The sequence below is a fragment of the Oncorhynchus tshawytscha genome, linkage group LG16 (assembly GCF_018296145.1).
Source record: "Oncorhynchus tshawytscha isolate Ot180627B linkage group LG16, Otsh_v2.0, whole genome shotgun sequence".
Lineage (NCBI taxonomy): Eukaryota > Metazoa > Chordata > Actinopteri > Salmoniformes > Salmonidae > Oncorhynchus > Oncorhynchus tshawytscha.
In genome coordinates, this window is record NC_056444.1 from 26,921,977 (window position 1) to 26,934,294 (window position 12,318).

Genomic DNA, 12,318 nt, shown 5'->3' on the forward strand with positions numbered 1-12,318 from the left:
TAGTAGCGGAGTAATTACAATTTAGCAAATTAACACGGGAGTGATAGATGAGCAGATGATGATGTGCAAGTAGAAAATACTGGTGTGCAAAAGAGCAGAAAAGTAAATAAAAACAATATGGGGATGAGGTAGGTAGATTGGATGGGCTATTTACAGATCCGCTATGTACAGCTGCAGCGATTGGTTAGCTGCTCAGATAGCTGATGTTTAAAGTTATTAAGGGAAATATAAGTCTCCAGCTTCAGTGATTTTTGCAAATCGTTTCAGTCATTGGCAGCAGAGAACTGGAAGGAAAGGTGGCCAAAGAGGTGTTGGCTTTGGGGATGACCAGTGAGATATACCTGTTGGAGTGCATGCTACGGGTGGGTGTTGTTATCGTGACCAATAAGCTAAGGCGGAGCTTTACTTAGCATAGACTTATAGATGACCTGGAGCCAGTGGGACTGGCGACGAATATGTAGCGAGGGCCAGACTAGAGCATATAGGTCACAGTGGTGGGTGGTATAAGGGGCTTTGGTGACAAAATGGATGGCACTGTGATAGACTTCCTCCAGTTTGCTGAGTAGAGCAGCTATTTTGTAAATTACATCGCTGAAGTTGAGGATCGGTAGGATAGTCAGTTTTACGAGGTTATGTTTGGCGGTGTGAGTGAAGGAGGCTTTGTTGCGAAATAGGAAGCCGATTTTAGATTTCATTTTGGATTGGAGATGTTTAATATGAGTCTGGAAGGAGAGTTTACAGTCTAGCCAGACACCTAGGTATTTGTAGTTGTCCACATATTCTATGTCAGAACCGTCCAGAGTAGTTATGCTAGGCGGGCGGGTGGGTGCGGGCAGCGAGCGGTTGAAAAGCATGCATTTGGTTTTACTTGCGTTTAAGAGCAGTTGGAGGCAACGGAAGGAGAGTTGTATGGCATTGAAGCTTGTTTGGAGGTTAGTTAACACAGTGTCCAGAGAAGGGCCAGATGTATTCAGAATGGTGTCGTCTGCATAGAGGTGGATCAGGGAATCACCCGCAGCAAGAGCGACATCGTTGATATATACAGTCATCACTATAGACTAGTAGAGGGAGTTGATGTTATATATACAGTCATCACTGTAGACTAGTGGAGGGAGTTGATGGTATATATACAGAAATACAGGGGGACCTAGTGAAGGACCTGCAGAGAGCTGGGACCAAAGTAACAAAGCCTACCATCAGTAACACACTATGCTGCCAGGGACTCAAATCCTGCAGTGCCAGATGGGTGCAACTCAATATTAGGAAGGTGTTCTTAATGTTTGGTCTACTCAAAGGCGTGATGAGGAACTAGAGGAAGTGGCTGGTGTTAGCATGCCATGTATTTATAGTCCTGAGAAGTGTTGGTGTCATAATGACTAACTGTGTTGCTATGGCTTGTTTGAATAACGGAATTTTTTGTGCAGCTGAATTATTTGTGCAGATGATTTATTTGTGCAGATGATTTATTTGTGCAGCTGAATTATTTGTGCAGCTGAATTATTTGTGCAGATGATTTATTTGTGCAGATGATTTATTTGTGCAGCTGAATTATTTGTGCAGCTGAATAATTTGTGCAGCTGAATTATTTGTGCAGATGATTTATTTGTGCAGCTGAATTATTTGTGCAGATGATTTATTTGTGCAGCTGATTTATTTGTGCAGCTGAATTTGCATTGATACCACCTTATCTGCAGAGAGCACAGAGTACAAAGGACTACATGCAGTACGTTGTGCTATTAAGACATTGCACAATGCTTGATGTAGATTTACCAGACTGGTGATGGGTAGGATTACATTCAAAGCATGATGACTGACCTCCATTGATAGTACCAATGTACCAATGACTAGTAAACATTACTCACCACGAGGTGAGTATCAGCATTCTCAGTATCCCAAATGTTGTTGCCAAAGTACTGCACACATATGTGCGCGTATCATAACAAAGAAGGGAAGCGGTAACTCTATCCATAAATTAATCCCTAACAGCCAACGCTGCTAATGTTCTAATACAAGGTGGATAAGTGTGTAAAGAATGTGTACATACATCAGCAACTCCTGAATTGTCTTGTTTGTTGATCACATTGAAATGAGAAGAAAATAACTCAACATAAATCTTAGCTTTGCTTGACCATCCTGATCTCCCGAGATTACATTTTGTTTCTCTACATGCTATTGCAGAGGTCAGTCAGGAGGGTGGATCAGGAATCATAAATCTCCTGCAGCTAGATGATGTTGTCCTTTCCTCCCCAGGATAGAGAACCTGTGTGTGAACCAGTTCATGCACATGTTCCAGTCCTCCTGGAATGACTTTGCTGACTTTGAGCGGATCTTCGTCAGGATCAAAAACACCATCTCAGGTGTGTGGTCCCTGTCTTCTCCATAGAATGTGGTCACTGTTTTCTCCATAGAATGTGGTCACTGTTTTCTCCATAGAATGTGGTCACTGTTTTCTCCATAGAATGTGGTCACTGTTTTCTCCATAGAATGTGGTCACTGTTTTCTCCATAGGGTTCCCTTATGTAAGACCGGCACTATACTAGCTGTTTCTGCAATCATTCTCTTCTCATCTCCTCTCCTCCTTCTCTCTTTTCCTCTTCTCCCCTATTCCTCTTCTCTCCTCCTTTTCTCCTCCTCCCCTCCTCTCCCCTCCCCTCCTCTCCCATCCCATCCCTTTTCCTCTCCTCTCCTCTCCTCTCCTCTCCTCTCCTCTCCTCTCCTCTCCTCTCCTCTCCTCTCCTCTCCTCTCCTCTCCTCTCCTCTCCTCTCCTCTCCTCTCCTCTCCTCTCTCCTCTCTCCTCTCCTCTCCCTCTCTCCTCTCTCCTCTCTCCTCTCCTCTCCTCTCTCCTCTCCTCTCCTCACCCTATTCCTAATCCTAGAGTATGTGATGCAGCACTGGAAAGAGGACTTTATGTTTGGATACCAGTACCTGAACGGCTGTAACCCAGTGATGATTCAGAAGTGCACCAAGCTGCCAGAGAAGTTCCCCGTTACACACAACATGGTGGCAGACTGTCTGGAGAGAGAGATGACTCTGGAGGAGGAGATCAAGGTAGAGACTGAACCCATAGAGATCCTATTCAATTATTCTAATTCCTAATTCTATGACTGATACACACACATGTCACATGTCACCTGCACGCAGTTGTGCAAGCATATACACATGCATGCACACATCACATCCACTCACTGTACCTGTGACAGATTGTACACACAAAAAGACAAGGCATTCAGAAAGACAGACTCGGAGGTTCATTCTAAGACATTCACCCCTTGTATTACGTGTTGTTTGCAGGCTGGTAACATCTACCTAGCAGACTATGAGTTGATGGAAGACATCAGTCCCAACAGTACAGACCCCTGTACTCTACAGTACCTGGCTGCTCCTATCTGTCTGCTGTACAATAACAGCCAGAGCAAGATCCTGCCTCTGGCCATACAGGTAGACTGTGTGCTTAGAAAAACACTAGGGAGCAGCTGGCTTGTGTTAACCCTAGCCATTAGCCAAATAGCTCAGCTGAACAACTGTTTGTGTCATAATAGTGTAAAGTTTAAGTCCTTTTGTCAATTGTTATAAGGGTCGTTCCACAAAATTAGTGGCTTTTGCATTCCTTTGATATCTTAAATAGAAACTGTGCACAAATATTGCATAAAAATGTATAAAAAAGTGAATAAAGGCTAAAGTGTCCATCTGTCAAACCTTTGTCACTTCTAGGAAGATTTTAACCAACTTAATCCCAAAAGTTATCCAAGTTTCACCATCATTGTAAAGCCCTAGTTATTTTGTTGCTTTGATAGTCATTTCTGAAGATTATTAGTTATTTAATGTGAATAGTGATTGTCTTGGGGGTTCAAGCTGTTTAGAAGCATCTTGGACCTAGACATGGCACTCAGGTACCTCTTGCCGTGCGGTAGCAGAGAAAACAGTCTATGACTAGGGTGGCTGGAGTCTTTGACAATTTTTAGGGCCTCACTCTGACACCACATGGTATAGAGGTCCTGGATGACAGGAAGCTTGGCCCCGGTGATGTACTGGGCCTTACGCACTACCCTCTGTAGTGCCTTGGGGTCAGAGGCCGAGCAGTTTCATTACCAGGCAGTGATGCAACCCGTCAGGAGGCTCTCAATGGTGAAGCTGTAAGACCTTTTGAGGATCTGAGGACCCATGCCAAATCTTTTCAGTCTCCTTGTGGGGTAATAGGTTTTGTCGTGCCCTCTTCACGTCTGTCTTGGTGTGCTTGGACCATGTTAGTTTGTTGGTGATTTGGACGCCAAGGAACTTGAAGCTTTCAACCTGCTCCACTACAGTCTAGTCGATGAGAATGGGGGCGTGCTCGGTCCTCCTTTTCCTGTAGTCCACAATCATCTCCCTTGTCTTAACCAGGTTGAGGGATATGTTGTTGTCCTTGCACCACATGGTCAGGTCTCATCGTTGTCGGTAATCAGGACTACCACTGTTGTGTCATCTGGAAACTTAATGATGGTGTTGGAGTCGTGCCTGGCTGTGCAGTCATGAGTGAACAGGGAGTACAGGAGGTGACTGAGCACGCACCCCTGAAGGGACCCTGTGTTGAGGATCAGCGTGGCGGATGTGTTGTTATCTACCCTTACCACCTGGGGGTGGCCCGATAAGAAGTCCAGGATCCAGTTGCAGAGGGAGGTGTTTATTCCCAGGGTCCTTAGCTTGTTGATGATCTTTGAGGGCACTATGATATTGAATGTTGAGCTGTCGTCAATGAATAGCGTTCTCACATAGGTGTTCCTTTTGTCCAGGTGTTAAAGGGCAGTGTGGAGTGCAATAGAGATTACATCATCTGTGGATCTGTTAGGGCGGTATAAAAATTGGAGTGGGTCTAGGGTTTCTGGGATAATGTCGTTGATGTGAGCCATGACCAGCCTTTCAAAGCACTTAATGGCTATGGGTCGGTAGTCATTTAGGCAGGTTACCTTAGTGTTGTGTTCTTGGGCACAGGGACTATGGTGGTCTGCTTAAAACATGTTGGTATTACAGACTTGCACAGGGAGAGGTTGAAAATGTCAGTGAAGACACTTGCCAATTGGTCAGCGCATGCTCACAGTACACGTCCTGGTAATCCGTCTGGCCCTGCGACCTTGTGAATGTTGACTTGTTTAAAGGTCTTACCCACATTGGCTGTGGAGCGCGTGATCACACAGCCGTCCAGAACAGCTGGTGCTCTCATGCATGTTTCAGTGTTATTTGTTTCGAAGCGAGCATAGAAGTAGTTTAGCACACCTGGTACGCTCGTATCACTGGGCAGCTCTCGGCTATGCTTCCCTTTATTTATTTTTATTTAATTATCCGTTATTTTACCAGGTAAGTTAACTGAGACCACATTCTCATTTGCAGCAACGACCTGGGGAATAGTTACAGGGGAGAGGAGGAGGATGAATGAGCCAGTTGTAAACTGGGGATTATTAGGTGACCGTGATGGTTTGATGGCCAGATTGGAAATTCATCCAAGACACTGGGGTTAACACCCCTACTCTTACGATAAGTGCCATGGGATCTTTAATGACCTCAGAGAGTCAGGACACCCATTTAACGTCCCATCCGAAAGACGGCACCCTACACAGGGTCCCCAATAACTGCCCTGGGGCATTGGTATATTTTTTTAGACCAGAGGAAAGAGTGCCTCCTACTGACCCTCCAACACCACTTCCAGCAGCATCTGGTCTCCCATCCAGGGACTGACCAGGGCCAACCATGCTTAGCTTCAGAAGCAAGCCAGCAGTGGTATTCAGGGTGGTATGCTGCTGGCTTGTAGTCTGTAATGGTTTGCAAGCCCTGCCACATCCGACGAGCATCAGAGCCGGTATAGTACGATTCGAACTTAGTCCTTTATTGGCGCTTTGCCTATTTGATGGATCGTCGGAGGGCATAGCGGGATTTCTAATAAGCTTCAGGGTTAGAGTCTCGCTCCTTGAAAGCGGCAGCTCTAGCCTTTAGCTTAGTGCGGATGTTGCCTGTAATCCATGGCTTCTGGTTGGGGTATGTACATACGGTCACTGTGGGGACAACGTCATCGATGCACTTATTTATGAAGTCAATGACTGATGTGGTGTACTCCTCAATGCCATAGGAAGAATCCTGGAACATATTCCAGTCTGTGCTAGCAAAACAGTCCTGTAGCTTAGCATCTACTATGGCCTATTTATTGCCTTTCCTCCTCACACCATTTGCACACACTATATATAGACTTTTTCTATTGTGTTATTGACTGTACGTTTGTTTATTCCATGTGTAACTCTGTGTTGTTGTTTGTGTCGCACTGCTTTGCTTTATCTTGGCCAGGTCGCAGCTGACCACTTTTTATTGACCGAGTCACTGGTGATTCCTGCTTTAATTTATGCTTGCTAAGCAGGAATCAGGAGGATAGAATTATGGTCAGATTTGTCAAATGGAGGGCGAGGAAGAGCTTTGTACGCGTCTCTGTGTGTGGAGTAAAGGTGGTCTAGAGTTTTCTTTCCCTCTGGTTGCACATTTAACATGCTGATACTTTTTGTTTTTACCTCTTAAGATGGGAAAACATGTTTTTTATCAAGTTGAACATGTGCTCTTTATGACAGAATGTTAAAATAAGTCAGAATTCGTTAAACTTCTCAAAAGGAACCGAATTGATGGCTAAATTTCCAATCTGGCCATCAAACCGTCACGGTCACCTAATAATCCCTTACATCACGTTTCTTCACCATCTAGTAAAACATACTCTCCTCTCCTCTTGCCATGTTCTTCCTCTCTCTCTTCCTCCCCTTCATCCTCCCCCTCCTCCTCCTCATTCTCCCTCTCTTCCTCCTCCTCCTCTCTGTCTCCTAGCTGGGTCAGACTCCAGGGAAAGACAACCCTATCTTCCTGCCCAGTGATGGTCAGTATGACTGGATGCTAGCTAAGATCTGGGTCCGCTCCTCTGACTTCCACATCCACCAGACAGTCACACACCTGCTGAGGACTCACCTGGTCTCTGAGGTGTTTGGAGTGGCCATGTTCAGACAGCTGCCTGCTGTACACCCTGCATATAAGGTACACCAACACGTTGGTCTGTGCATGAGTTTTGTTTCTGCTAATGTGACTGAATAGTTGATTCATTGATAGGTTGATTCTTTAACTCATTGATTCATGGATTGGTTAGTTATATATTTACTGATTGATTGATTGGTTGACTGACTGATGGTCTGTCCTACTCTAGTTGCTCCTTCCTCACATTCGTTTCACCATCGCCATCAACACCAAGGCCAGAGAGCAACTCATCTGTGAGTTTGGCATCTTCGATAAGGTGAGAACGTGTGTGTGTTTGAGAGTGAGAGAGACAGAGACATAGACAGATTCAGTTAATGTGTCTGTCTCTCCCCAGATCAACAATACAGTTAATGTGTCTGTCTCTCCCCAGATCAACAGTACAGTTAATGTGTCTGTCTCTCCCCAGATCAACAGTACAGTTAATGTGTCTGTCTCTCCCCAGATCAACAGTACAATTAATGTGTCTGTCTCTCCCCAGATCAACAGTACAATTAATGTGTCTGTCTCTCCCCAGGCCAATGGTTCAGTTAATGTGTCTGTCTCTCCCCAGATCAACAGTACAGTTAATGTGTCTGTCTCTCCCCAGGCCAATGGTACAGGAGGTGGAGGTCATGTTGAGATGATCCAGAAGGCCATGAGGTCACTGACCTTCAGATCTTTGTGTTTCCCTGATGCCATTAAGGCGCGCGGGGTGGACAGCCCTGAGGACCTTCCCTACTACTACTACAGAGATGATGGGAACAGGGTCTGGGATGCCACCAAGAGGTCAGAGGTCATAGGGGGGGACCAGACCAATCATCAGGAAGAGATGCCAGGCGGTGGCTAGCCCTCACCCTAGCTTCATGTCCACACACTGGCTCAACCCTCACACCTAAACCTAGCTTCATGTCCACATCATTGATCAACCCTAAACCTAGCTTCATGTCCACATCATTGATTAACCCTAAACCTAGCTTCATGTCCGCATCATTGATCAACCCTAAACCTAGCTTCATGTCCACATCATTGATCAGCCCTAACCCTAAACCTAGCTTCATGTCCACATTATTGATCAGCCCTCACCCTAAACCTAGCTTCATGTCCACATCATTGATCAGCCCTCACCCTAAACCTAGCTTCATGTCCACATCATTTATCAGCCCTCACCCTAAACCTAGCTTCATGTCCACATCATTGATCAGCCCTCACCCTAAACCTAGCTTCATGTCCACATCATTGATCAGCCCTCACCCTAAACCTAGCTTCATGTCCACATCATTGATCAGTCCTAACCCTAAACCTAGCTTCATGTCCACATCATTGATCAGCCCTCACCCTAAACCTAGCTTCATGTCCACATCATTGATCAGTCCTAACCCTAAACCTAGCTTCATGTCCACATCATTGATCAGTCCTAACCCTAAACCTAGCTTCATGTCCACATCATTGATCAGTCCTAACCCTAAACCTAGCTTCATGTCCACATCATTGATCAGTCCTAACCCTAAACCTAGCTTCATGTCCACATCATTGATCAGTCCTAACCCTAGCTATTATTCTAACCCTAAGCCTACATTTTCTTTTGACCCTAGTTTTGTGTGGGACGTGGTGTGTATCTACTATGACAGTGACAACACAGTACAGAAGGATGAGGAGATCCAGGCGTTCGTTAAAGATGTCTGCAGCTTTGGGATGCAGGACCTTGATTGCTGTGGTGGGTACAAACACATAAAAACCACCAAACACTACAATGGCATAGCCCGCTTTAGAATATTTGAGTTATCTGCAATACAAATACACACTTATTATTTCTCTGGGTTGTGTTGAAAGACGTAGCTGACCACGCAGTAACATTATCAACATTTAGCTATGCAGACACCCTTGTATACAGACATGTACTTAACTTTTGAGTTGGCCAATAGCCTTTCTGTCAGGGACTGGTTAGTGGCTCACTGATGGAACAAGTGTCAAAATAAACATCCTGTGTTGCGCCCAAAAACTTGTTAAACATCCTGTGTTGGGCCTTTTACTTAACTTGGCGTTAAGCAAGTGTTGACCACTGCAGTCTATGGCTCCCGAGTGGCGCAGCGGTCTTGAGGCATCACTACAGACCCTGGTTCGAATCCAGGCTGTATCACAACCGGCTGTGATTGGGAATCCCATAGGGCGGCACACAATTGGCCCAGTGATGTCTGGGTTTGGCCGGTGTAGGCCGTCATTGTAAATAAGAATTAGTTCTTAACTGACTTGCCTAGTTAAATTAAGTTTAAATTAAAAATAAATAAATAAAATGACAAGAAGTCATTTAATGTCACTATTTATTTTTAATTTTTATATTTAACTGCATTGTTGGAAAAAGACCCATATGTAAGCATTTCACTGTTGGTATTCACCTGTTGTTTATGAAGCATGTGACAAATAACATTAGATTGGATTATATGGAAACCTTTTCTGCAGAGTTTCCCAAATCCCTGAAGACACGTGAGGATCTCACGGAGTACCTGACTGTCATCATCTTCACTGCCTCTGCTCACCATGCTGCTGTCAACTTCGGACAGGTAACATTTAGGGCTAGATTCAATCAGATTGACATCTGCGTAGCGTTGTTTTGGCGGTGTAACTGTGGGTTTGTAACTTATAACTCAGTAGGAATCTTTAGGGAGTGGTTTGTAACTTCTAACTCAGTAGGAATCTTTAGGGAGTGGTTTGTAACTTCTAACTCAGTAGGAATCTTTAGGGAGTGGTTTGTAACTTCTAACTCAGCAGGAATCATAAGGAAGTTGTTTGTAACTTCTAACTCAGCAGGAATCATAAGGAAGTTGTTTGTAACTTCTAACTCAGCAGGAATCATAAGGAAGTTGTTTGTAACTTCTAACGCAGTAGGAATCTTTAGGGAGTGGTTTGTAACTTCTAACGCAGTAGGAATCTTTAGGGAGTGGTTTGTAACTTCTAACGCAGTAGGAATCTTTAGGGAGTGGTTTGTAACTTCTAACGCAGTAGGAATCTTTAGGGAGTGGGGTTTGTAACTTCTAACTCAGTAGGAATCTTTAGGGAGTGGTTTGTAACTTCTAACTCAGTAGGAATCTTTAGGGAGTGGTTTGTAACTTCTAACTCAGTAGGAATCTTTAGGGAGTGGTTTGTAACTTCTAACTCAGTAGGAATCTTTAGGGAGTGGTTTGTAACTTCTAACTCAGTAGGAATCTTTAGGGAGTGGTTTGTAACTTCTAACTCAGTAGGAATCTTTAGAGAGTGGTTTGTAACTTCTAACTCAGTAGGAATCTTTAGGGAGTGGTTTGTAACTTTAACGGAGTAGGGTTATTAAGGAAGTGATTCGTGACACACAAGAGTAGCCGCTCACCGATATGTCAGCTCATACCGCTGTTACCCCCAACACCGCCAAAACATCTGCTATACAGATGTCGGCCAACGCTGGATAAGGCTGGTCCATGCTCGATCTGATTGAATCCAAGCTTTGGTTAGATTTTGTAAGGTAGGCTTTAGACAGGTATGATTTGCTCAGGTAGGCTATTTAGTCAGGTAGGCTTTGGAAAATTGGTCCACATTATTCAATGGGTGGGTCTAATCCTGAATGCTGATTGGTTAAAACCGCATTCCAGACGGTATATCTATGACGTTAAAACGATGATTTACTCTGTTCCATCTGATTGCACAATCCACTGTGTCATCATACGAGAGCACCACCTAGCTTCCCTTAGATGTTAATGTCTGCCTACTCTGTGTATTTCAGTATGACTGGTGCTCGTGGATCCCCAACGCGCCCCCCACCATGCGGAAGCCCCCTCCCACACAGAAGGGGGTGGTAGATGTGAAGTTCATCATCGAGAGTCTCCCTGACCGCGGCCGGTCCTGCTGGCACCTAGGGGCTGTCTGGGCCCTTAGTCAGTTCCAGGAGAATGAAGTAAACACACCACCCACAACACACACTCACACACATAAGACACGCATGCACACACACACACACGTTTGTCTGCTTTTATTCTGAATGTTAAAGAATGCCCTCCACCCTCTCTCTCTCTCTCCCCCCCCAGCTGTTCCTGGGGATGTACCCAGATGAGCACTTCATAGAGAAGCCTGTGAAGGAGGCCATGGAATCGTTCAGGCAGAGACTGGCAGAGGTCAGCAGTGCCATCAAGATCCGCAACGAAGGCAAGAAACTACCCTACTACTACTTCTCTCCTGACCGCATCCCTAACAGTGTGGCTGTCTGAGAGAGGGATGGAGGAGGGTGATAGGAAGGATGGGAGCGAGAGCGAGGGAGTGATGGAGGGAGTGCTATATGTATATTGTGCTATGATAAACACATACCCACTGATGCAATTATTTTTTTTGCCAGCGATTTTTAGAAACAGAAAGTGAATCATCATTGTTGTACATTTCAAATGTCAAATAAAAATTCTCAAAATGTGCTTTTGTATTTATCCTTATATTATTGTAAAACTGTTGGTGACAATGAAAGTATATGAGACGCATATTCACAAGCTAAAATGAACGACATTCCGGTATTCATAATAACAAACCGTTTAAAGGTTTTCATTTTTATTTGGTTGGTTTTTTAATCTACATACTTTATTCAAACATGGGAAATGAAACAAATCAAAACACATCAATATTTTTTTTTTTTAAACATAAGTCATTTTTTTCTTACCAAAATTCTATACAGTTACTATTGAAAGGTAAACTCACAGACAAACATGTGGAATGATATATGAAGGAGGGAAACAGTCTTATGTTCAAGTCCAGTCAGTAGTAAAGCACTGTAGTTTTATGCAAGTAACACTTTCTCATCACAAGGGTTATTATTCTGATGATGGGGGACGGAACGGCTTTCCTTAATGAATGGCTGTTTCAGCTACATATGTTCAGCAGGAGAAATGCTGTTCTCTTACATGTTAAATGACCTCTGCCAGAGTAACGTTACACAGTATGGTTTAGGGGTTTCACTATTCCAGGAACCAAAATGCTTTCCCAAAATGGTCAAGTTTTCCAGAAATCTGTGAATATTCCAACTGGGACATCTGGAAATGGGTGGAATTTGGGGAAAGTTGCCAGAATTGTGCAAATGCTGGGGAAAATGGAGGGGCGCCGTTACAAAGTTATTATAGAGCTTGGCAGTAAAAACTGTTCTCATCAAATAGCTAAGCAAAGCCCTGTACATAAAAGTCTGAGGTGAAACATGAAAGGTCAACATCAACAAGTCAACAGGTATGTCTCAAAGAGAGAATTATAGGAGCCAGCTATATACATCATCATAAAATCTATAATTTCAATTAATTTATCAATCATGT

The 12,318-nt window shown here is 44.1% G+C and overlaps 1 protein-coding gene across 4 annotated transcripts in view; it reads left to right on the top strand.

Annotated features, from left to right (window-relative positions):
- The window catches only part of LOC112253187 (polyunsaturated fatty acid 5-lipoxygenase), a 35,820-nt gene extending 24,381 nt beyond the window's left edge, over window positions 1-11,439 (top strand). For all 4 annotated transcript variants that reach the window (XM_024425201.2, XM_024425200.2, XM_024425202.2 and 1 more), the window contains 10 exons: window positions 2,251-2,357; window positions 2,877-3,049; window positions 3,293-3,439; window positions 6,833-7,036; window positions 7,203-7,289; window positions 7,620-7,798; window positions 8,605-8,726; window positions 9,470-9,570; window positions 10,761-10,931; window positions 11,062-11,439. In XM_024425201.2, the coding sequence (XP_024280969.1) occupies window positions 2,251-2,357; window positions 2,877-3,049; window positions 3,293-3,439; window positions 6,833-7,036; window positions 7,203-7,289; window positions 7,620-7,798; window positions 8,605-8,726; window positions 9,470-9,570; window positions 10,761-10,931; window positions 11,062-11,241 (1,471 nt within the window). In that variant the 3' untranslated portion in view covers window positions 11,242-11,439. The remainder of the gene's footprint in view (window positions 1-2,250; window positions 2,358-2,876; window positions 3,050-3,292; window positions 3,440-6,832; window positions 7,037-7,202; window positions 7,290-7,619; window positions 7,799-8,604; window positions 8,727-9,469; window positions 9,571-10,760; window positions 10,932-11,061) is intronic.
- Window positions 11,440-12,318: the final 879 nt, after the last annotated feature.